Source organism: Condylostylus longicornis, unplaced genomic scaffold (genome assembly GCF_029603195.1).
Source record: "Condylostylus longicornis isolate FDR11 unplaced genomic scaffold, ASM2960319v2 ptg000010l, whole genome shotgun sequence".
NCBI classification, from domain to species: domain Eukaryota; kingdom Metazoa; phylum Arthropoda; class Insecta; order Diptera; family Dolichopodidae; genus Condylostylus; species Condylostylus longicornis.
The window spans coordinates 18,117,598-18,145,041 of record NW_026577979.1 but is presented as its reverse complement, the minus strand read 5'-3'; the positions used below and the strand labels follow the sequence as shown (position 1 = coordinate 18,145,041).

At 26.0% G+C, this 27,444-nt stretch overlaps 1 protein-coding gene and 1 non-coding gene across 5 annotated transcripts in view; both read left to right on the top strand.

The window, feature by feature from the left end:
* Window positions 1-27,444, top strand: part of LOC129619032 (uncharacterized) — a 107,005-nt gene that overhangs the window by 67,230 nt on the left and 12,331 nt on the right. For all 4 annotated transcript variants that reach the window (XM_055534103.1, XM_055534102.1, XM_055534101.1 and 1 more), the window contains one exon: window positions 6,708-6,756. In XM_055534103.1, the coding sequence (XP_055390078.1) occupies window positions 6,753-6,756 (4 nt within the window). In that variant the 5' untranslated portion in view covers window positions 6,708-6,752. The remainder of the gene's footprint in view (window positions 1-6,707; window positions 6,757-27,444) is intronic.
* Trnaf-aaa (transfer RNA phenylalanine (anticodon AAA)) lies at window positions 21,447-21,517 on the top strand. Its single transcript has one exon. It is a non-coding gene; the product is annotated as a tRNA-Phe (tRNA).

Genomic DNA, 27,444 nt, shown 5'->3' with positions numbered 1-27,444 from the left:
CTTTTTGATTCGCAATCTCAGAGAAAACGTGAAAGCAAAGGACTTTTCAAGACAAGAACAATATTTCAAGGAAATGAAGAAAACAGCAAAAAAATACAATAGAAAGGTCTTTATTATTGTTAAGTCAAAGGTGTGGTAATTTAATAAACGGAAGGGAAATGGCAATCAGCCTCATTATGAATTCCGTTCGTACTTCGCAGACCTGAACTTAGAAAAATTCTAAATGTCATATTGTTAATTCCGAAATATCGAAATTCTACTCCGAATATTCTGAACAGAATCAAAGAAGAAAATCAGCTTTGATAAAGTGCGTATGTAGCGCACGAAATATATTAGCAAAAAAATAAAAAAAGTATTTTATTCCGGATAAAAGGAAGTTTTCTTTTCATACCAATAAAAAAATAAATGCCAAAGGTCTACGAAAGAAATAATCACACCACGCGTAACAAGGAATTTTAAGAGAACGGACGTTTTTAAATTTTTCAGTAAAGTTGCAAATTCTCTATTTTCTTACTCTAACGCAGATACCATATGAAGGTAAATGAATTCTTCTTTCCTCAAAAGAGCTTTTTTTTCAGTTTTAGAAAATATTCAAAAGCTGTAAATAACAAAAATATAAATAAACATTTGGCAGCTGAAATAAAATACTGATTTTGATACTCAGAAAAATGGTGTTGCCATTACTGATTCATATTCTCTACGAATGGAGTTGATATGATCTTTCAGAGGCCATTGTGATCATTGAGGTGATTGTGATCATGATAGGGCTAAACATTAAATAACAACTGATGTTAAGAAAATAACCTTTAGAATACACCTACAATTAATTGGTAAAAAATTATTAGATTAAAAATTAATGCAAAAATTAAAAATATCCTGTTTCATAAGGAAATTTTGTATTGCTAACGCAGCATTACATGTCATCAGTTATATCATAAATGTAAATGTGAAGATATTGTACAGGTAATGCTGAGCAAAACCTTTTGCCCACAATTACCCTTTTAAAATTTCGAAAAGATAATTAATAACCTAAAAATTTAAAGTTTACTCCTATATAGCAAATTAGAATCTATTTATTAGATTCTAATTTGCTATAAGAGCAATATTTGCTGTATAAGAGTATTCTATAATCAAGTTATGTAGCGAATAAACACATCTTGTTTCAACTTTGTAAAAATATTTCTCACAAAATTCTTTAAGTGGAATGTACCATATAGTACGAACAAAATAAAAATCTAATTCACATTTTGCATACATAACTGGTAAAATTTTATAAATTAGTGGAATATCTGTGGAATTCACCCGAATTTCAGAATCATTTTTTTCAATATGGAAATTCCTATTCGCTATTCTTTCTTTCTTTGGTGTTCTTATTATTTACTGTTTTTGGGAAAATTTATTAAAACAGACAAAACATGCTAGAATTCACCATAATTGTATAAGTTTATTCTACAGAAACTCATCACAGATCATTTCTTTAAATTGCTTACTAGATCGGGATTAATGGATTTATGGACATGATTTTTTTCCATAGATGCATCTAAATACAGTATGTTGTACTCCACAGTTCTTAGAAATAATTGGAAAGTTCGCGAAACATTGACCCTTTGTTATATCACTATAGTTCACCTAAAAAGACTAAAACCAGCCGTATTTCGTGAATACGCATTAAGAAATCGGGAGGAAAACTAGAAAAAATTAACATTTCGCCAAAAAGTGTGCTATAATTTTTCTACTGATTCAAACAAACAACAAAATTTTTCTTAATTGTCATCCCAATTTCCGAATAGACCCATCTACACATTTTTTATTTACATTTATTTACAACTAGGTATGCAATAAACTAGTCGGGCATGAATTAACATACTCAAAGATCGACGAAATCATGATTTTGTTGATAGAAAAAGTTAATAAAGCTAATAAAGTCACAATAGAACAAGGAAAATTTAAAAAGAGTATGTAAAATGAAAACCTCAATAACTTTTACAACTCGATTGCTTCACATTCTTTGCAGAAAAATTTCAAGCTATTTACGCTTAACACTCATACTACTAAATAGTGGTATAAATTCAAACCACATATTATACTTGGCGTACACTAAGTGTGGTAATACACTCAGTTACGATAAAAAATAATATTATGTACACATGTATGTGAATTACATATATTTTTGTTTTAACTAAATCAATCAATAATGAATGGTTGATAAAAGCAAAAAAAAAGTAATTTTCATCAAAGAAAATATTGATACTTTTTATAAATATTGAATTAGATATAGTTTCGAAGCACGTATCCTAAGGATATTAAATGTAAACAATATTGTGTATGTATAAATGCTATATGTGTATATATATATCAGTCCATCAAAGAAATTTCATTAATTTTAACAGTCTTGTATAGGTAAAAACCAGGTTCGCCATTACTTTGGGCTTATTGATAAACTGTAAGATTCCCGGATTTAAATTCTGGAAGGGTCGTTATCTCTTTGCAATATTAATGATAAACTGATTTTATTAATGATAAACTCCAAAGGATCTATTATAGCACTACCTTGCACTTAGCATAAGTTGAAAAGAGAACCTTAATTTAATTCAGAACCTATTCAGAAGTAGCCGAAATAAACTCCCTTCCTTCAATACAAAAATAATAATATTTAATCTTTACAAATTGGAAATTATATTTAACTCAAACAGCATTTACCGTGCGCGGAAGCAGTAAGTCATAGACATACATAGTGTAATGCAGTGCATGTAAATGTCGCATACCAATAAGCTAAGAACAACACATGATTCGATTTGTTACGAATTAGACTTCATTTTAATGCTATTTGCCCTACCTACAAAATTTGTTGGGTAGTAATATATTTTACATGCAACGACTTCTCTTTTTTGTATTTCTGAAATGCCACATAGTGAGAAATTTCGTGAAAAAACTTGTACAAGTATTAAAGATTGCAAGTTCTTATTCAAACTTTTTCGTCTTAATATAGATCATTAATAACACCATGTTTGCAATACCTAAATCAAACTCGAATTAATTGAGTTTAATTAATGTTAAGCTTTACCAGTTTTTGTAGAAACCTTTTATTAAGTTTTATTTATTGGCAAGGCACTGTTATTCCTTATATTATGATAAATATTACCAAATACACATCATGTATGTATACACAACAAAATACACACTATAATTTTTATAAATTTTTTAAAGGATTACAAAATTGAATTTTATTGGACTAAGGGCTGAGTAATTGAAATGATATAGAGTAAACTTTAAAATTATTTGTAGAATAAATTTTAACCCAATCCAAACTGTAAAATGTATAAGTTAAAATCCAGGTATCATACACAACAAAAACAACATTTTAATAAAACAGCGGAAAGGAAATGTTAAGGATGTTTGTATGAGAACAAAGTTGGGTTAAAAAGCAAGAAACCTCTTAAATTGTTTTATTTTCCACTGCGAATAATGATTGTTGTGTCTGATATTTGTTGAAAAATTTTCTTTGATGTTTATTTGTGTTCAACCTTCCCGTTTAAAGCGGAAAAGTAAATTTCTAGTGTAAACGGCAACTTGTTGATTCGAATAGAAAATATACTGTTGCTGCAATATTTTGTGTACATAGTATATAGAATGAAGGAACTACATATAGATAGTCTGTATCTTATTACATTACAAGATTCATAAATGATTTATGACATTTTCTTATATTAAAAATTTAATTATGAAAAATGAATTGCAATAACTTTCAATACTAACAATCACTCAGAATAATTTCTTGTTTTTCTTTGAATAAAAACTAAAGGATTGAAGTTCGTTTATGTATGCTACACAAAATCTATAATCTAATAATGGAAAAATAATACTTAACAGTAATGATTTATACTTTCTTGAAAGTGGAAAACCCGAACCATAATTAATAATTTTAGAATAACATATTGTTGATCTGTCAAGAAATTAAAAAAAACCTACAAAATAAACCTTGTTTTCGACTTTAAATATCAAACCAATAAAATGATATTTAATACAAAAAGAGATTTTTTTAATACATACATAGAGGAATAAATAAAAGAATTTGTTCTTAGCTTTCAAAATATTATCTATTTATGCCGTCTATCTTAAACGCAAAAGAAGTTATACAAATAATTACAAAAATAAATAGGGGAAATTGACGTTAAACTGAAGCGTCTTACAAGCTGGTAAACTGTGAAAATGGTTTCCTAACTCATGAATTTCATGTTTGTGTATTCCTAAGTGCCTGTGCAATGTGTATAGCAGTGCGTTTAAAGCGAGAACGCAATGTATATACAAAACTGTAAAATTGAAAATTGTAAGAAAATCGATAACAACCGGTCCATAACTATCGTTTTAAATGAAATTAATCTAATGATGTACCAAGGACTCACTACCTTGCTTCATTTTAGTTGAATATGAAACTTTTTTTAAAATTCGGTATTGATATTGCAATTATGGAAAAGTTGTTCCAAAAATAAAGCGTAAGACTTTTATACAAGGAAATTCATATTAAATCTGTTCGATTTCGATAAAGCCTTATGATAGCCTGACAACTGTTTCACTCACAGACAATGAAGTATTGATTTGGCTTAAGTATGAATCTTATCTTAATAATAATCTTATCATATTTGCCCAAGTGTGCTATACCAATTGGTTGTTTTATGCCAAAATAACATGATTCTAAAAAAATAATGTGCGCAATATTTTTCCTTAAAATTATCAGATTCTCTGAAATAGAAAATAAAATCTTAAAAATAATTTCTTCTTATTAAATTCTGATTTTTTTCATTTTTTTTTTAAATTACATACAAATTGCATTTATTATAAGTTACTAACCAAGTATATGGACCCATACATTTTTTACTTAAATACCTTCGAGTAGAAAAACACATAAATTTAATTTCAATCAAAAATGCAATGAAGCAAAATTAAAGTGTACTAAATTAAGTTGAAAAAGAAATTCAAGTGTAACACATAATTAAATTATCACTTTAGGGATATACTCAATCTCATAATTACATTATAAACCCCCTAGCAAATGAACAAACATTAAAAATTAAATTTCCCAACCCAACCATCTTTACTTTTTTATATTTTTATCCATTTTCCATTTGAATTATTATTAATTGTAGCTTAAATATATTTTTCTCAACACTCTTAATTTTTTATACATCCTTATACCTTGTTAATTAAATCATTTTATTGCACATATACATATATTAAAGAATTGACCATATAGGAAATACACATACTTACGTTCAACAAAACTTCATTGAAAAAAAAAATTAATGTTTCCAATATAAAACTTAATTTTATCGAACCAAAAATTCAGCCAATTAAGAAAGATATATGAAACAGTTCTGATTTTAGTAATGAGCAATGGTTCTGTTTCATTTTATTTTACTCTTTACTAAATGTAAGAATTTAAGATTAACTTTTAAGTATAAAAGTAATTTAAAAAAATTACGTTAAGCTCATTAAAAGAATTTCATATGAAATTGTAATTATTCGTAAAGAGAAAAATGTAAAATGAAACCTTATGAATATTTTTAAGTACCAATGAGGTCGAATACATTTAACACTGGCAATCCTTAACTCTGAAGATACAGAGATATTAACGAAAATCGAAATTCAATGTCGGACATCTTCCAATGGGTATCCAATATACGGTTATAATGAAATATGTATTGTAAAATTTCTTGAACGAAACCAATATTGTTCTTAAAGTTACACGTGTCTGTCCTCAAATCAATTTAAATTTTCAGAATATTTTCTATTTTAATTAATATACTTTATCATTTTCGGATTATGGCACTTTCATTAATTGAAGGTTCTTACCCTCTGGTTCTTAGTGGAATGGTTGAATTAGATTGCTAGCAAAACTCATTAAAATGTGCAATTATAGCTTTAATTTTATGATAAATAGTTACCGAAAATTAATATTTTATTGATTTTGAAAGGCATTGTATGAAACAAATTAAAATGAAATATCAAAGCGATTTACGATCTATGTATGAATGATCATGGGTATTTCTAAAATTAGCCTTTATGCTTTTTGCTTTATTCTAAGGAAATTTTTATCTCATTTTTTGTTTTGTTCCACTTCGGTCCTGGGAAAGGCATGATATCGTAGATAACCATGAACCAGTTTCTTGCATCTTTGGGTTTACTAGGAAGTCGTTGAGCCTATACCTTTTATCGCTGAATCGCTGAATCAATCGTTTCTTACTAAGCTACACAAGGTGCCAAAATGTCGATTTAACTAAGATATTTCACATAATTGTTTATAATATAATATTAGAGAAATTATTCGGGCCGGTTGTCTCTGCATCATGAAATGGTAAACAAAATGACTCAATTTGAAATATGCGCAAGATGTCAGAAGAAAAACCAAACATTAAAATGTGTGTCCCATTACCCGATACATTATAATTTTATTATTACGAGTTCATTATTTTGAGTACAGTTACGGTTAAAAATACCAAATTTTTCTTATTTGTTATATTTTTCATATCATAGCTCTTTTATTCATGCTCTTAATTTTTATTATTAAATTACATGCATATATATACATATATGTGTATATACATATACATATATATATATATATGTATATATCGATATTTTAATTAAATGACAAGCAAATGAACTAAAAATTAATAGAAATTTTTATTTTCTCTTAAATTGTATTCCAGAAAAGTGCAAAAATATCAGGATATATTCCTAATTTCACTGGAATCATGGGTGAGTACCTTTCTATATCATATTTTGAATATAATATATATGTTATGTCAATAAATATACTTGTTATTCATAACAAATATTTTTTTTTTGTCAAAATAAAAAAAAAACCACAATATGAATAAAACCACTTCCTAATAAATTCCATAAATTTGAGAAAAACAAATTTTATTGAAATCAAATTTTTGCAAATTGAAAATTTTTGTTAACCTCAAATGGATATTTGAATAAATTTAGCAATCAGTAATAATAATAACAATAATAAGAACAATAACAACAACAATAATAACAGCGTCCAATATAAACTCATATATGATCCTGAAAATTCAATTGAAAAAATATATTTTAGCCTTCAAGCAATTTCAATTTAACTTTTTTAATTGAAATATCAATGTAATTCTAATGCAAGGGCATTCATATATAAAAATGTCAGACCTATATTACAATATTAGATTCCGTGATTTTCAATTTTATGATAGCCCTTCTTTAATAATATACATAAAAAATCCAATATATATGTTTACTTATAAACAAAAAGAAGATTGTATAAAAATTAAAAGTACCTACACATATTTTAAAATCTCTTCGTGAAATCCTGTGATTGCATATCCTTTTTAATAATTTTAATATTCTTTTAAATAAATATGGATTATATTATGCATGTATGTGTGTACATGCATACTATATATATTGGTTTTTTATTTAATATCTTAAAGTATTTCAAAATAAAATTCAATTATTTAAAATGAATTTGCATACGAGTTTATTAAACCATAAAGGTTTATGTGTAACTGGAGAGTTTATTACATTGAATAAAAATGAATTTACTATTTTTCCATTAAGGGCCGGAAAAAAAGAAATTATAGACTATAAAATTGAATTTTTTTCAAAATTGATTTCTGAAATATTTTTGAGGTCGAGGTTATTAAGTACACATATAAAGACTATATGCTAAATCGAATTTAGTTTTCACAATAAAAATGTAGTTCGAATGGTTAGATGCGGGGATGCATTAATATTAATAACAGGATTAGGAGAGAGTTAAATAATATTTAACACTGTATATTGCATTGAATTACGCAGCATTTGTTCAGTTGTTCAACATTATACACCTTACATACTTGTAAGCATTTGCGCTTTTAAGTAAGCCCTAGCATACATAAGTCTCTTTATTTTGAATCATAATTCAATAATTCCGCTTCTTTCTGCCTGCCTTTTGGTTTTTTTTACTGGAAAATTTAAATTACAATTTATTTACAAATTTAACCAGCCCAATTTTTCCTTCCGTCAACAAATTTTAAATAGACACTTATTATAGACAATGGACTAATTATTATTAATAATTTTATGTAATTTCTACGTGTCTAATAATCAAGACTCATCTGATGATATGAGCTTTTTTTCTCAAAAATTCTTTGATAAAATAAGCTTATCGCCAAGGTAAAAACATTTTTGTTAAGTACCAAGTATCATTTAATTTTCAAAATGAAAGACTTATTAGCAAATATTATAAAACAAAAAAAAAAGTCATGAGAAACTGCTCATTTCAAAGGATTGATCCAAAAACTTTCGTTAACATGAAGTGATTTGTTTTTTTGTACATATATAAAATATATTGAAACAATTTACAAATTAGCATATTTTACGGCAAAAATCAATTTTCTGTAATGTAACAAAAGTATTTGAATTGCAATAATCAAAGAGCATAAGGATGATTTTTAAAACTTTTTGGTTTAAAAATTCAAAAAGTTGTAATATTGTTGATATTGAGAATTTCTAAAAGGGCTTTTACACCCTTAAATGATTTGGTTTTGAACAAACTTCTCAAATGGTTTTTTAATTGAGACAAAGAGACTACTTTTAAAGTCACTTTATAAAAGTGTAGCTATCTAAATTTTTATTCATAAAAGTTTCTCAAGTAATAACAGAGCACAAAAAAAAAATAAAAAAAAAAATAAAAAAAAATTGGCATCCTTAAAAGGACACTACTTTTATAGTGTATAAAAGTTCAATGGAAAATTTTTCATATTATGGAAATTTCCCGATAAAAACAAAAATTCAATATTTCACAAGGCCAAAAATTATTGCTGTTTTCCAGACTTTTAAACCTAATGATAAATCTCTTTCCTGATAAGATAATCAAACGAAACTTCAATTACAATCATATTCTTTAAAAGGCAAGAAGACTCGAAAATTTTCAAATAATTGTGACATGCATATCTTTTGGGGATCATAGCTTTATTTCTTAATGTTGAAGACTTTAGATTGCAAAGAAGGGGTAGCAGTGCATCACGACTAGCTTAAAAGATCTATTGGCCCCCCTTCTGAAGAGCTATTGACGGAAATCAGTAAGTTGAAAAACCTTTCATATCAAGGCGATTAAAGTTGCAAGAGTTTCGTGATCAAGTACCTTGTTTGCAGAAATGTTCTTGATCCAGTATAGCTTTTATGGTTAGAATTATCAATTTTTTTCTGTACTATTTATAATTGTTCTCAAAATATTATGTAAAAATTAAAGCGACAACACAACTAAACTTGTTACCACCAAGATAACTGAATTATACTTGTAAGTTTTTCACTGAAATAGATAGGTAAGTCCTATACCTTTCAAAAAATGCACACACTCTTCTCTTTTAAAAATCACACATGAAATGCTCTGGCAAGCCTTCTAGAAAGAATTTGCGTTCTGATACAGAACGAGATCCTTAAAGACAAAAAATGTTTTTTAACCACCTAAATTATTCTCCTAAATGAAGTCAGTATCACTCTCAATAAAATTTGGAAAATATTTGCCATCCACCTGAGAAATTTCCGTATTGTCGTAATTACATTTTTTGAGAAAAATTCAAAAGTGTTCAAATAATTTTTTTTTCTTAAAGTTTTAAGGAATAAATAAAAGTTTAAATGATTCATTTTTTTCAATTTCTTCTCATTTTCGTTGTTGTTTTTTTTTTTCAAAGTATTTTAACTACAATTCAAAAGTTTATGTGTACTTCACTTAGAAAATTAGAACAAAGTAACAAAAAGTTTGACATACACACAAACACACGCCTATATATATCAAGTTGTATTTCAGTCACTTTTATAGTTTATTTAATGTTAAAAAAAAACGTTGCCTTTAGAGAGAATTTATAACAAGCTCCCAAGAGACTTTTACAATGCTGAGCCTTCCCTTCATCGGAACTTTTTCTTTTAATTTTGTATTTTGCATTGTTTATGCATGAATAATTTTTTTTATTTTTCTCAGATTATTGAAAAATTATTCAACCCTTAAAAAATATTTTTCTGGCCTTTTTGCTTCCTTTATTTTAATCAATTGCTTCCATATTTAAGAATCCTTTGGGACAAAAAAAATAAGAGGAGAGAAAAGCATTCTTAAAAAAAAATTTCAAGAAGTGTTAAATATCAAATTTTAATAATTCATGGCCAAAAAAAAGAGAACCAAAAATTTTCCACATCAAATAATTTTTTAACAAAACGAGCTCATATTTCTTCAATATTCGAAACGTGTTTGATAACAGATGATCCCAAAATTATTTTTTTTGTGAAATTTTTTTAAAAAGCATTCATTAATTCGAAATGGGATTAATAAAACTGTCTGAGTTTCGGTATATGAAATATATTCCTAAGACTTTAAGGATGACTCACAAATGATCGATGCGGTCTGCAACTAACTTCAATTTATTTACAGTTCAAACACAATTTGCAATTAAGAAATCCTGGTTACGGCAAAATTTACTGATTTCATTGTAAATCACTTTCAAAAACAAATAAAATTTATTACCATTTTCAATAATTTTCCACTACTATTTTGTCTATTAAACTGCTAACTTATGTTAAATTTTGAATTGCATATACTTGGATATCGTTTGTCGATCTTAGACTCTTCGATCACTTTAATTTTATCACAAAAATTTTAAAATTATTACAATAAAAATATAAACGGCTCACTTCGTTTGCAAAGAGATGTTCATTACCATCTATATCTGAGGCCCACATCGTTATAAATAATTGTTTAATCAAAAATCTTTTTTCCAATATCTTTATTTTATATTTGTGAATTGAGGGATTTTAAAATCACAAAAAAAATTAGCACAACTCACTGATTTTTATTATTTTGTGTTTATTCTTATAGAATAAATTTTTATTTAATAGAAGCATCCTTTATTGTAGCGATTATAAATAAGATAAAAGTACGCTTGAAGAACAATATTTCAATTCTGTTTTTATATTAAATATAAGAAAATTTATGAAGTTATTATACAATATAACACTATTACAATATTATACGACATTACTAGAAAAATTTCTTTTGTATTTGATTTTATTCCGGACAACAATTTATGTACTGTTATTTACCTACATATATTTATGTCAATTTATAATATTGCAAATTCAGTAATTGAACACACAATTCATCCGAAGACCTTCAAAAAAATTCTTTTAAGATAAGGATATCAACTAGTGACAACAAGTATAATTTGTAAAAGCAACAATTCGATTGTTGCTTACAAGATAAATTAATTTAATAAGTACAGAACGCTTTTCATTTTAATGGCTGCACTTCTTACATCAACATTATTTTAATCTTTACTATTTTTGATATTTAATACACAAATTTTAATATTTTTAATTCATTTTATTAATTTTAAAATGCAGATTTTCTAATAATACTTAAATTAGTTATTATCGTAATTAAAATTCAAATGACGTACATTTGAACTCCAAAAATTTTTAAAGTATATAACAATCATTTAACAAACCAAAAATCATCTGAGCTGACGATAAAACAAAAATAATTGACATAACAATAATAATTATCAGATTAGAATAAAAGTAAAAGCAAAAGTAAAAGTAACCATTAAAATAATAATGTCTGCACATACGTGTGAAATACATTATCGTATTCTACCTATTCTACATATTTTATTTTGTATAACAATATCTTAATATTCAAAACAAATTACGTTCTTTTGATGATTTCACATTTCAAAAGCATTTTCTAAAAAGTCTGTCATAAAGACATCAATTCTTATGATAATATCAGTCCAGTGTATGTTGAAGAAAATTCTCAGTTCTATAGCACTTAAAACAAGAATTATATATCAAATGATTCATATGTATGTATGTATATAACACGTGTATTTGTCCATTATAATTTTCATATATACTTGTATTGTGCTGTAAGTTTCAAAATAAATAAAAAAACATAACGAAGTTTAATTCTCATTAAAAATAATTTCATCACATAATTATCACAAAATGTTGAAACGTTTTCATATTCTTTTATTATTCTTTTTAACTTCTTTATGATATTTTTCTTTTACCAAAAATTACTCTCATGTCGTAAATTATGTAACAATTTTATATCACACCATTGGGACAGTATACTATTGCAAAATAAAAAAAATAAAACAACATATGAAAAGTTTATAATATGAACTTTTTTAACCTTAAATAAAAAATTATAATGAAAATGTTTTAGCCTAGACAATAACAGTGACAATCAACATTTCCCCTTTCGAATCCCTCTGCGGATATCTAAACTTTTAAAGTTAACAAAAATTGAAATTTTCATCACCTTATAATTTTATAATTTCATTTATACCAAAATACTATAAGAAATCAAATTAATTATGTCATCTAATTATTGCATGCATCTAGGATGAGTAAAAAATGTGGGAAGCGCAACGTTGAAATAGTTAAATTTGACGATTACGTAAGTGACTTAAAATGAATGATTACATTTTTTGGTGGCATGAAATTTTCCCTTAAAATTGTTATATAAATCTGGAAACTCGTGCAGTTTCGAAAATGTAGGGTGTGGAAAATTCAAATTTTACGAAATTTGAGAAGTTATAACATAGAAGCGGATAGAGGTCAAAAAAAACTTTCTTCTAACGAAAAAAACTATTTATTAGTGTCTAAAAACTGTTAAAATTTCATACTTCTACAACTTACTGTCTAAATAAAAAATGATATCAAAAATTTGAAAAGATGGTTAATCTCATCAGCGATTTTGTTTGTCTATTGCGATAGGAGAAGGTAGTTATTACATTCCTGAGTTTCCAGAATTTAAAAATTTTTTATGGTTTCGAAACAATAAGTAGCCAAACAAGTAAAAACAGTTGGGTCGGTATTAACCAGAGTGAATATACCCTTCACGAAGGTGTAGGGTTTAAAAATTACATTTAAAGGATTTTGAGGGGATATAACTTTTAGAGAGGGGATGGGTAAAATTTCTTTCTAATGAGTTGAATTTCTAGTAAAGATCTACTTGCATATAAAATTTTAGATAAACGCTGAAGAAGTTCTGAAAGCAGACACACCAACGAGCAGACGGACGGTCGAAAAAATTTGATTGATTAATTAACAGTTTTCCTCCAATTTTTTTTTAGAAAAATGGGAAAAGATTAATTGATATAATATGCATTGTGTCAAGTATAGCAAATGTAGCAAATATTAAGACTTTTTACAAACTAAATCTACGAATTAGAATTCGATTTTTGTTTTTAACACCATTTTGTCTTTGGGTTTTTGATTTTTGAAAATTTTTGTTTTTAACACCATTTTAAAGCTGATGTTCACGCATATATTTGACTTCAACTAAGATCGCCAACAAGTAATTAACTTAAACTCAAAACTAATATGACGTCAAAATTTCAAGGTCTGAAGTCCGATTGCATAATAAAATAAACTATACGTTTTCAAAATAAAAAACTATAAAATTTATATTTTTTTTTTTAAATCAAACAAGCTAGAAAAATTCCCGTTTTGCTAGTAAATGCTTTTGTCTATAGCATTTAAATTTAGCGATAAAACATTTGAATTTCACTGATTTACAAAATTTCTCAAATTTTGTCTTTAATTTTTCTATAAAGAATGGATAAATTTTTGTGTTACTAAAATGACATTAAATAAGTTTATAGTGTTATGTTGAATATTAATGTCCTTTGTGCGTACTATCAAAACAATTCAAGAGAAACAAAAGAACACGAGTATGTAAGTACAAATAAAAGAAAAAAATTAATATTGTGTTACTTTTTAGCACTTTTCCAAAAAATTTTTTGAAAAAAGTGCTTATTAGTTTCACTCTGTCAGTCCGTCCGTCCGTCCGTCCGTCCGTGGACACTTTTTTTGTTTACAAAACTTCTACACCCTTGAAGATAGAAAGCTGAAATTTTATATGTACATAGATCTTTACTAGAAACTTACTTCCGTAGTACAAAATTTTTACCTATCTCCCCCCCTCTAGAAGTTATACCACCCCAAAACCCTAAAAATGGCCTTTTTTAACTTTTTGTTGCAATGAAACCATAAGCATTTTTGAAATTTTTTGAAATTTACCGTTATCTAAAGTCCTTTTTTTCCAAATTTTTGATGTCATTTTTCTTCTAGACCCCAGCCTGTAGAAGCTTGAAATTTTAGTGGCTTATAGACATTAAAAAATAGTTTATTTCGTTAGAAGAAAATTTTTTTCCATCTCCACCCCCTTTCAAGTTATCGCCCCTTGAAATTTGTAAAATTTGAATTTTTGACACCTTATATTTCCGAAATCGTACGTTTTTTCAAATTTCTATAAACGCAAAAAGCTAACGGTAAATTCCATGACATTAAAAAATATAATTATTTTCCTTAACTCACACAATTAACCCTTAAAATCGAGCATTATGTTAACCCCTTTTTATATTAATTTTTGCTTTATTTCAAAGACTGCATAAATCGTTCATCCTAAATATATGCAATCCTAGAAAGAGTTTTGTATATGAATGAAAATAATTTTAATAGTGTGATAGGTATACATAGACTGTATTTAAAAGCAGAATTTTCACTTGTTGAAGGGAAAAGTGCTACAATACAAACCATTGGTTTGACCCAACTTTATATAATATTTATGCGATAGTATTGTGTTCGTCGATTTTATTTGCTCTCTCTCTCCATCTCTTTTTATTTTATATTTTTCTCCCAATCTCAATAAAAAAAGTAAAATAGTTGAATCAACACAATATCAAAAATGTTATTAGATTCCTTCCGGGATTGAAAATTTTCTGTTGCTCATTAAGAGCAACAAATGAATAAAATGAACAAGAAAATGTGGTTTCTGTTTTTTCTCTCATTTTTTCTTTAATTTGTTCTTCTTTTAGATTATAAAAGGATATTTGTGAAAAAAAAGCAAAATAAAGAAGAAATAAAAATTGGTTATTATCTTTTATTTCTACCTATACACACAGACTAACTTAACACTATAATTTTTAATATAGTAAAGTTGAAAAAATTTCCACCCATCCAAGAGAACAAAGTTTTATGATTCGGTTCTTTGAGAAAACTTTTGAAATTTGTTTTATCCTTAATATAAATAAATTCCTTTAAGCCTACACGTTATGAGAAGAAAAAACCATAAAACAAAAACAAAAGAAAAAAAAAATACTATCTTGCAAATTAGTTTGATTGCAATAAGTGAGACAAACTTTTAATTAACATTCAAGAAAATTAAATTTTAAATTTTGAATATAATGAAAAATTTTTTTTTAATCGTTTTATTTCTTTAACAAGTTTTTAGCTTCCTCTACAATAATGATACCTTTTATACTTAAATTCTAATTCTTTTAATAAAATCAGTAATAATTTTTAACTTTTATTTATATTTTTTTAATTTACCTTAAGGTTAGGTCAGGATTGTCGAATTATTTAATGTAGGAGGGAATTTTTCACATTAAATTTTACATTTATTTAAAATGGATTTTTGCTTTGAAATTTTGATAATTCTCCGGATATTAAATACTTTTTTTCCATTATAGTGTTTACCTTTTTTAATTATTTAGATACATTAATAATTGTAATTATTATATAAGTAAGAATAAATGCCTTAAGTAAAAAATGTTGTACGGCAATCAAAACCTAGCTTGAGAAAAAAGACATTATCAGAATGTAGGTCTCCACAAATAAATGCATTATATGCCGAATATTCTGGCTTAATAGAATTTGAAACAGCGACCTATGTAATATGCAAACAGGATCCAATAGAAAATCAAATAAGAAAGATATCAAATAAGACAGATACATGGCGAAGAACAATAGGAAAATAAATAAGAGCCACAGGCAAGACTAGAGCGCAAATAATAAATAATAATAAAATCGCAAATAATCGCCCGAAATAGAGAGAGATGAAGAGGTTTAATCGAAGCCCTATGCTCCTCAACAGGAATTTTAACGGAAAACAAAAAACAAAAGAAAAGCATAAATGCTTATAGGTTTTCGTGTTTTAACATTGTTACCATTTTTGGTATAGTTTCGTTGAAATTTCAGAATTTGCCAATTTTTAATGTATATTTTTTGTTTTAAACGTTTCGGTAATGTTTTCTATTGAATACGACAACTTTTATATTTTAGTTCTTATAACATTTTTATTTTAGCTTTATATAACATTTGTTGTCTTAGCTCCTTCATGCAATATTAATTTGCATGATAATAGATGCTTGGCCTAAACAATTTGTTTAATTAAAACATAAATTTCATCAACATTATTGAATTATAGTCACATAAATGTATAAATAGAAATTATAAATAAAGCTTAAAGACTAATCTGATAGCAAAAATATTATCAGTTCTATTAGATAAAATTCATATAAGAATTCAATAAGAAGTTCTGCAAAAAATGTAGAAAGTTTTAGAAATTAAAATTTGCACACCATATATATTCACCAAACTTTCAATTAGTAAATTTAGTTTGTACTATTTGAGTTAAACTTCACCTTTTTTAAGGAAAAACAGTACTTATGCTAGACTTTATGATGATCCTATTGCAATAATATTTCTATTAAGCATAATAGAAATTCTATTAAGCATAATAGAAATATTATTCATAAGAACTTCGACTAATTGATTTCTGAAGAGCCGATATTACAGGCCAATAATGCGTTTCAAAATCTAAAGCAAAATTACATTGCTCCCACAATTCAGAAATGATATATTTCCGTTAAGTACAAATGCAAGTTCATAATGGACACTATATAGATTTTGTTTGTGCGACCATTTTAATTCTTTTCTATTGCTTGATTACCACTCGTAATTAAAAATGTAAATATAAGCATTTATTTACTTATGGCAAACTCACCTTGATACAATTTGTAATGCTTTTTCTGCGTTTAATTAAAGACATGTAGATCCCCTTTTCCTATTTTTTCATTAATCGAGTTACTTTAGGTCTCACAGCATTTTCGACAATTTCGAAATATTTTTTATATTAATACATACAAATATATGGACGAAATATTTTTTGACAAAGTAAATAATAATAGTAAAATAAAAAAATGTTATATAAGAAATAGAAAATAAGTTTCTATAATAACACTGACAACTTTTATTCATGGGCTTTCAAAGATTTCGTAAGTAGGAAAATGAAAAATAAAATTCTATTTTATTCGAAAGGGTTTTTTCTTTGTTTACGCAAAAAAGTTTTTTTAATTTAGAAAAAAGTTCTCAAAAATTAAATTAACTTACGAAAACGAAAATCATAAAACGCAGAATAAAATTTACAAAATTATAAGAAGCTCTGGAAAGCTATTGGAATCGAGTTCAGAAATCTGTTTAAAATAGTTTAGACGAAAATTTGCTTGACAAAATCTAAAGAATAAAAAATCAAGATCAGAAATTCCTTAAAAACTAACTGTATGGACAATAAATAAGTTCAAACAAAAGCATTCTTAAACCAAATTCTTAATTCCTTATCTATTCCAACGAATAAAATCGTTTCGTGCCAATATACTTAAATTCAAGTAATTTAAAGAAATCATATTTAAATATTTCATAAATGGCAATTAATGGCAATTTGATCACTCTATTTGAATTTTGTGTACAACTCGTTGGAATAGTTGCAATAAAATCTCAAACTTTCGTAAAGTTTCTTCAAATAAAGGAACAACAATTAATGAAATAAGTACCCAAATTTGAAAATCTAAATTTATTTAATGAATATTCGAGTAAACTTTGTTTCAAACTTAATTATTAGTCTAAGACCCTGTACACAAAAGTTATGACATTTTTTTTTTCTTATTTCTTTTCAAAAGAAAAATCATTGTTAAAAGTTTTACTTTTCTTTTTATATTTACATTTACCTTTTTCATTCAAAACTTTTTATTTAAATTTAAGCAAATAAAAGAAAAAAAATTCAATATTTTTAAATAATTTGAAAAAAAAAAAGAATTTTTAACAACTCTTAGAAGACAAAAATAAAAATGTTATTTTCATTTTAACAAGAAAAGGAAAAAATTTGTAAGAAAATTTTTAAATATATTTACAAAAAATAATGCGTACAAGTGTATGTGCACAACGCTATATAAATACGAAAATGTATAACAAGATTGTACAAACAGAAAAGCACGCCGTCATCTTTTATTTCAAAACGGTAATTAGCCATAAAGGGTATAAAAGATAACTAATTTCAAGTTAATTATCCTTTAATCTATTAAACATCATGAGCATTTCATTTCCTCTCATATTTTCTTGTCAAAATTTTCTCTGGAACATCATCAATGCCATTTTCAAGTACTTATCTTGTTTTTAAAGATAATTTTTTTTTCAGTTCATTCTGTTATCAAGGTATAAAAATTATATAAAAAAAAATATTAACTTACATATTCATATGTATATATTATGTTTATTTCATATATACATATATATATACATATTTTATGAAAATGTCTACAAAATAGTTCAATTGTATTAACAAAAATTTTGTTAATACAATAGGCCTTCATCGCAACTGGTTTAAGAATAGGGATTCTTATAAAAGCAAAAATTTCTATTATTCGCTGATTTTATTAAAAGTAGGTTACAATTTTAGCCCTGTTAGGTTTAAGAGTCCTAATATGATAGCTATCCAAAATGTTTCAAGATTCAGAAGGCCTAACTTCCGTCCTCTAGTTTTGGCTATAGGGTCTTTGTGGTGTAGGTTTGCGAAATAAATGAGAATAAATTCTTGAAAAATAATTGAATCAACAATTAAAATTTAGAAAATAATGTGTTTCAAACTTCTGCAAATGTTATTAGTTCCAAAATATTATACTTAAGTGACTTTGGAATAATTGATTGTTAAGATTTTAGGTCAACCAGTAGAATCTTTTTAAGTAACACAAGCAATTTTGTTGCATGTTTCAATTGCTTTTAACAAAAATTACCAAATATTAAATTTAGATCCCAAAATATTTCTTTCACAAGGAAATGTGTTCCTTTAAACATATAAATACAAAAATTTGTTAATTCTAACGAATTTCTAACTCAAATTTCTACAGTAAACTTTCCAATTAAAATAATATTCCTTAAATAATATTAAAATTCAATTAATAATAAAAATTTCCTAATAAAAAATAATATTCTTTAAAGAATTTACTAAATGATATTATAATACTAATCATATTTTTAGTTTACCATCCATTTCTACAAAATTTTTAAACTATTTCACAATTTGGCAACACTAATCTTCGAATATTCAATTATGGAATATTTAATATTATGATTCTTTCATCAGATTAGCAAATAAATTATTTTTATTTCAAAACTTTTTGACAGTAATGTATTACTTTAGTAGTATACGAAAAACGTTAATTTAGTCTATGCAAGACGGAATAAAAGATTATTAAACTGTTAATTTTGACAGATTACAGCTTAACTCATTGAATAAAATCTCAATTAGCAAAAAGACTTTATTAAATTTAGTGAAAGAAATTTTTTTAGCTTTCTGACTTTGTATAATATAAATGAAAAGTAAATATTTAGTTTGAAAAAAATGTTGAATTTAAGAATTGGAGTTTTATTTCAAATTAAATATTTTAGAATAAAAAATATTCGAATTTCGTTGGTATAAAATGCGTCCACAAACTCATTTTGTAATAATTATATAATTATTAGTTAACATATCAGTTATTAAATTTGTTATACTGAACAACAACACCCACGCTATATATATACAACAAAATTGGACACCATGACGGTAAACGTAATCATAAAATATGGCAACACTATCGAAACTATAAATGAAAAACTCTTGGTATGAAAGACTAATATTCATCGCTTTAAATTATTCAGTAGCTGATTCAAAAATTTGCATTATTCATCAAAATTTAATATCATAGAAATCATTGTCCAACTTAGCAAATTTACTCGTAAAGTCGATGAAAAAAGCGTATCGTATTTTTCAAATATGTAGTTTATTGCATTATAAATTTTCATCTTAGTTTTATTTTATATTTCTCATTCTTTTGTATTTGTCAATATTTTACATAAGCACCGAATACCTCGATTTTGAAAAAGTAATTGCCTTCAAAGCACATTTTTGCAATTGCTTCTTCTTCATTGTTTTTCTTTTTGAAACATCAAAATGGAAAAATTGTCTTGCATTAAAGTACCATAAATTTTCACAATGTCTTCAAAATTTAATAAACATATTATATTGCAAGGAAAATAGAGAACGTGAATTCCATTTAAATCACGTACGCTCCGAAGAATTTCAAAAAAAAAATAATAATTTTTTTTTCTTTTTCTAAATTACAGAATTTTTGTGCGAAAATTTTTTTTATAATAAAGAACACAGAAAATATGACATTTTTATGCGAGTGCCATCTGTCTCTACATTAAGAAATATATGAAATGACAAAATAACAGTTTATCATGTTTAAAGTAAATAAAGCAAAAAACAGCAAAAAAAAAATGTCAAATAAATGACAGAAAATTTGCAACAAGTCAAATATTTTATCCTTACAATATTGTTATATACATACAAACATATGCACATACATATACACAAAATAGAATTTTAAAGTTTTGTGGTTTTGAGCTGCGTACGTGTTTACATAGTAATTTTAAAGTGAGAAAGTCCTTAACACCTAACATTGAATCTGGTTTTGAAACATTTACCAAATATATTTTACTCTTTTTTTTGCCAAAACTTGCAATGCAATTTTTCATTTTCAACAGAATATTCAAAAATTACCGCCCTAGTTGATAGGTAAATAATAATTATATACGGTCAATTCAAGAATAAAAATGGTTGAAATTATTTTGTTTTTTAAAAATTTTTAAGCTTAAAAGGGTAAAAAATTGCTTTGGAATAGAAAAAACTTTTTATATAAAACCTTTTAATAAAAGGTGATTTTGGTTATTTTAAAATTTTTAAATAACCAAAATCACCTCTATAATTTATTTTTAATTTAAAAGTCTTCAACGTTTTACATGGTTTTATTAAAATCTTTAAAAGTTTTCCACAATTTGATGAAAAATTTCAAAAATTGAAAGATCGGATGAATTTTTTTCAATATCCGGAGCAAATTTACAATTCACCCCGGTTAAATTATACCAAGAAAAATGCTCAATTTTTTTTCAACTAAGCGGGCAAATCAGTTATAAACATCGCGTTCTCGGCATTAAAATGAATACCCAAAGTTAAACGGCACAAAAGAGAGACTCAATTTGTGACTACACAATACTTAAACCCTATTATACTTTATTTTTTAGCACTTTTCAAAAAATTTTTTGAAAAAAAAGTGCTAATTAGTTTCACTCTGTCCGTCCGTAAAACATGTTTACAAAAATTATGTTAACTCCTCTTTAAATTAATTTTTGTTTTATTTCAAAGACTGCATAAATCGTTCCTGCTAAATATATGCAAGCCTAGAAATAGTTTCCACATTCTTATTAATTCCGGTAGCTCAGCTGGTAGAGCGTCCGCCTAAAAAGCGGTAGGTCACTGGTTCGAGTCCAGTTCGAGGAGAAAAACTTTTTTAATGAATTTTTCTGCCTTTAACTCGTTCCTTTGATTACGTCATCCATCTGTTCTGCAGTTGCATGAAGAGATTTCCATTAAGATAAAGTAAAAACTATTTGTAAGCCTAAGTTCGCCTTGAAGCTGTATTATAATATAATGCCATATTGGTGGACTACATTCTTAAAATTCTTATTTGTTCACTTAATTTACTTACAAAATTTATACGTTATATACAAAAATAAATATGTGTGGATAAACTTTAAAAAAAATTCTTAAATTTCCCTAAAACGCTTATATAATAAATGTGAGGGTTTTAAGGGATAAATCGACTTGTTTCAGGCTACAATTTCTATATACCATGACAATAACATTGATATTTTGAAGCTTAGTCATTTAAAAATGTATATATATATGTATATATATACAAATGAAAACAATGGTAATAAAAATTGATTTTATGACTGCCATTAACTTTTTATATGGGTTCAAGGTAAAAAATATATCCGAATTTGCAGCAAAATAGCAATATTAAAGTGTTTTATTGTCGCAACATCGTTTATTTTTCGAAATTATTGTCCTTGATTAATTTTTATTGAAAATATGAAAAAAAATCACAAATCAATTTTAAATTGAGCTTTTCGATGAAGAAAATCGCCTTACAATTTTAGGATGTATTTTTATTATATCTTACGAAGGTAGATTAAATGCTTTTAATCTGCTTGAAAACAAATTTGGAAAAAAATTTAGTCAGTCCATTCAGTCGTACGCGTAAAGAGAGAAGATTCGAATTTTATTAGAAACACTGTAATTTTGAGAAATTCATTTTTCAAAGTGGAGCAAAATTTGAAAACTTCCGCTTAATTTGGAGTTGTAGCCATTACCTTAAAATTACATTTTTGGTGCCAATTTAAATAGTCAAAATTTTCTTGTTATTTCACTTCCAACTTATTACCTTTCTCTCACATTGTTAGGTTCATTAAAAGTAGCAAAATTGCACTAAAATAAATGGTACATTAGTCGTTTTTATAACCATTATGTACTAGCACGTTTTATTATTTAACTCCTATGTGTATGTAATAAAAAGACATAGCCGGAGAGTAATTTAAAAATACATATAGTAAATTAATATAAATTCAATTATATTATTAACATGCCGTATTTCAAAATCATTTTATGCAATCAATTCAATTTTTTAATAATTAAAACTTCAATTAAATTAGAAAACATTCAACTAAATACAGAATTAAAGTCAAAGTAATCTTAAATCTATATTTAGGTGTTCGGCTTTCATTTTTGTTTTATTGGACACACAAAATAAATATAATTGTATTTTTATTAATTATAAATATGACATTGGAGTCATAAACTTAAACATAGGGCATATTAAGGTAGGTAGTATTAAATTCACCACATTCAAAATATAGATCGAATATTTGACCTTTCATAATTCACAAAAACAATGTGATTTTCATGATAAATTATAAAATATTTCAATATGGCAATCATATTATTTAAATATTTGAAGGCTTCTGTAGACAACTAGTTCCTTCGATAAAAAGGTCTGCAAATTCATCATTTGCAACATTCTTTATTTCTTCTTCTTCACTATTTTCGTCAAATTTTTCTACGTTAGTCATAGAATCATGAACTTGCATACCACAGTTTTCATGAAAATTTTCAGAAATTTTTTCATCCATTTTAACGTTATTATTTTCAATCATTTCACAGTTATTAAAATCTAATTTTGTTATTTTGCTTGAGTTGATTGCAACTACTTCAACGTTATCTAATTTTACATCTGGAATGTCAATAGAAGTTTTCTCAATTGTTTTCAATTCGTATCCTAGGTTATCAACGATTTCTTTTTCTTCATCTTTGCTATTTCTTTGATTTTTAGTTACCTTATTTATTTCTACAACTTGTTCGCTATTTATATGAGGTTCAATAATATTTTCGTCAAAAAGACTTGCTAGGTCTATATTTATACTTTCATTTGAATTCATTGATTCATAATTTGAGATTTCATCCTCTAGACTTATTGGTTCATATGTGTTTTTCATTTGTGCTTGTGAATTTTCATCACATACAGCTTTTTCGTTTTCATTCTGTTCATAAGGTTCGTTGTCAATAACCGAATTAGCATGGCACACAGAAAAAGAATATGTATCAGCATTAAATTCCATGAAACCTGTGACAGTTCCTTCACAAATCTTTCCCATTATGTTTTTATTCGTTTCTGGGTTATAATTATCTGTCCCGTTTTCTGACTCATTGTCATGTATTGTTCGATTTATAAATGGGCTTAAAGAATCGTGTGCGATTGGTTTAATCAGATTAATGTGATCGGACATTTCAACTTCGCCTTCGATATCAAAATTTTTAGTTTCAATAACATTTTCAACCTTATTTTTAACAACTATTTTGATTTCTTCATTGTATATAGAAATTTCTGTTGCAGAATTGACACACTTGTTTAACGTTTCGTTGCTTTGGGAAGCATAAACATTTTTGTTAATATTATTAGAGATTTGCAAATCTTGGAAATCGGTCTCTTTAGTTGCATTTATATTTAAAATATTTTCGTCCTCAAATGCCATTTCATTATTCATTTTATTAAATTCATCTTGCTGAGAGTTTGGTTTTTCAGTTTGAACAACATGTTCAATTTCCTTTTTTACAATTTGTAAAGGTTCAAAATTTTGGTATTGCTTCATTTCATTATTGAACAAAGATAAATTGTTTCCTTTTTGCAATAACTTTTCCGAAGTTTCAAATTGATCATGTTTTTCTAAAATATTTTCTTCGGCATCTTGTAAATTTTCAGGACATTGCTGCTCCAATGAAACATTGTTCAAAAAATCATTATAAGCTTTTTTATACACTTCTGATTTTCTATTTAAGTTTTCTTCTGAAAATATTAAATTTTGATTTGAATCAAAATTCAAATCAACAATTTCGTGGTACATATAAGAAGTCGCCAAAACTGCTTCAGGTTCTTCTCTCAATTTATACGTTCTTGGCCAATTTCCTTTGTTTTGGATTTTTCTGTTTTTACGCCTATTTGCTCTTCGACATCCACGTCTTCTTCTTTTATTTTTCGATCTACCTGCGTACATACTTTTAATTATCTGAATTTCTTTCTTCAATGTTACTTTCTGTGTATTGGCTTTGTTCTTTCCCAATTTTACATTTTCAGGTTCGCCATTGTTTTGACAATTGCTATTTTTATCTACAATAGCTTCACACTCCAAATTTTTTTCATTATGATGAGAGTTTTGTTCTGAATCGGAGCTAATCTCTGAAGTTGTGTCAGTAATTGATTTGAAACTTTCATCATCAGATGTCAATTCTTTTGCCTTTTCTTGTTTCATCTTTTCTTCCCTTTTAATCTTACTAAGTTCTTTAAATTCAATAAAAGATTTTACATATTCGCTCAACTTTCTTTGATTTTTTTCGACCCACCGGTCATTTTCAGCTTTTTCTTCTTCATACCCTCCTCGTTTCCAAGCTTCAGCGCAAGCTCTATCTCTTTCAAACACTGGTCGACTATCCAAATATGTCAAATTTTTACATTCCAATATAAAAGTTTTCCTTAAAAAAAAAAAATAATTAAATTAATATCAAATACGTTTTTATATTCAAAAAATACTTACCTATATTGAGGAATACTTCCAACAACTGGATTACCTTGAAGAATTAGCACTCTCAATTCTGGCATTTGACTAAAAATTTTAACAATTAATGGATCCTCAATTCGATTATTACTCAAATCCAATGATGAAAGCATTTTGCATTCTAAAAGACCTTTCAATCCTTCATAAGAACGAATGTAATTATTTGCTAAATTTAAGCTTGTCAACACTGGCAAAACATTGGTTCCACAATTTTCGATATTTGCAATTTGATTGTGTGATAAATTAAGTGTGTCTAATTCGCGACACGTATGTAAATTTTCAATTTTACTTATTAAATTATGCTGTAAAAATAAGCATTTTAATGCTGACTGATTTGTAAGGCCTGTAATTTCTGAAATTGCATTACATTCAAGCCATAAAGATTTTAATCCAGTATATTCATCTAATCCTTCAATATCACGAAATCCTTGGTAGTGTAAATATAAAACATCATTCAAATATGGTGTTTGATACAGGCTATTTCTTTTACACAAATCAAGCAAAATTTTCTTAGTAATACGACGTAGTCCAGGCTCTTCATCTTCATTTGTTTTTGAAAACATTTCTTCGTAAGAATTTTCAATACAATTTGATATTTATTTATTTAACAAAATTCTATTATGTCAAATTTCTTTTTTTTTTAAAACTTACTACATACATATATGACTTAAAAATTAATTTTCTTTCCAGAATTATTTCAAATATTGAAAATTGTGTAAGCGATGTTATTGATTACTTTTGCTGTTTTGTATTGTCGGTTTCTAGGTGTTTTCAAAATTTTATTTACATATGTAAACAAAGTTAAGCTAAGATACTCGAAGGAATTCACAAATATATTGAAAATGATGCGCACGTGAAACATTGTGGAATTTACACCGTGATTCAAATTGTGAACACGAAATATAATTAAAAATAAATAAAAAATTTGACAGTAATTTGTGGATTTTTAAGTATAACAAACTACGGCATTATTCATTAGTTAATTTTACATATGTATGTATGTACATACATATGTATGTACGTATAAAATTAAAAGTTTCAATATTGCTACAAATTCTTTAAAATTTTCAAAGACTAGAAAATTTTTCGGTCTCAGAATGTCCATAAAATGCAAGTGTGAAACAATCAAACCATTTTTAATAAAACATATTAGAAAATATTAATCAAATATGAAAACTAGAAGAAGCTCTTAAAGGAACGAAAAATAGTTTTATTCCTTAAATCAATGTATTCATATTTTCAATTTAGGGACACTAGTAAACATCATTAGTTAAAATTACAATTAGAACCCACAATTGCTTTCGCTATATAAGTGTAATAACAAAGTGACATTTAATGTGATTTCCATCAGACTCAGAATCAAGTAAATTTGAAAAATACACGCCTTGTTTAGGACATGATAATTTTACCGGAAAAGTACGATTTCCGGAAAATTGTTTTAGAAAAATATTTACATTTTTGATCCTTTTAAAATAATAGATTTGGTTTTTCGGAAAATAGCATTTTTTTTTAGACTTTCCCTTACAATACCGCTCGGAAAGTACAAATTGAACCTAATTAGAGATATTATTTGAAAGTCATTTACAAAAACAAATCAGAGAGGTTAAAAACTTATTTACTTTCCCTATTAAAGTATAAAGTAAGTATAAAATCAATCATAATTACATGTTGATATTTACTTTCGCATTAGTATAAGGGTTGTTACAATTTTACGAACAGCAAAAATTATTTTACGAACAGAAAGTTTTTCAGGGTTTATTTATGTATAAGACAATTATCATATGCCACATGTGCAGTATGCCACATTTATTATTAGAAATGCGAATAACAGGCAAAAATTCTTGGCTCAATTTTCAATATTTTTTTCCCAACAATTTTATTTTTGTAATCACCATACTTTATTCACTATAATGTTGCAAATTTTTACCATTTTGTATACACTTACACCATTATTACACATTTTTATAACCATTGAGTGCAATCACATCTTGTTTATTCCTTCATTTAAAACTTTTCTTATAATTTTTATAAATAGTTGAACTTTTTCAAATTTTTCAAGAATATATGAAGAAAATATCCAATAAAATTACAATTTTCTCACATCATCAAAGAAAGAACGACTCTCAGACACATTACAAAGTATTAAATAAATGAATTTTTAAATTTTTATTACAATTTTCTCCATTATTAGTTTTCTGCATTTTTATTTTTCACTTACACATTTTTAAAAATACTGAAAAAGAAGTATAACAATTTTTG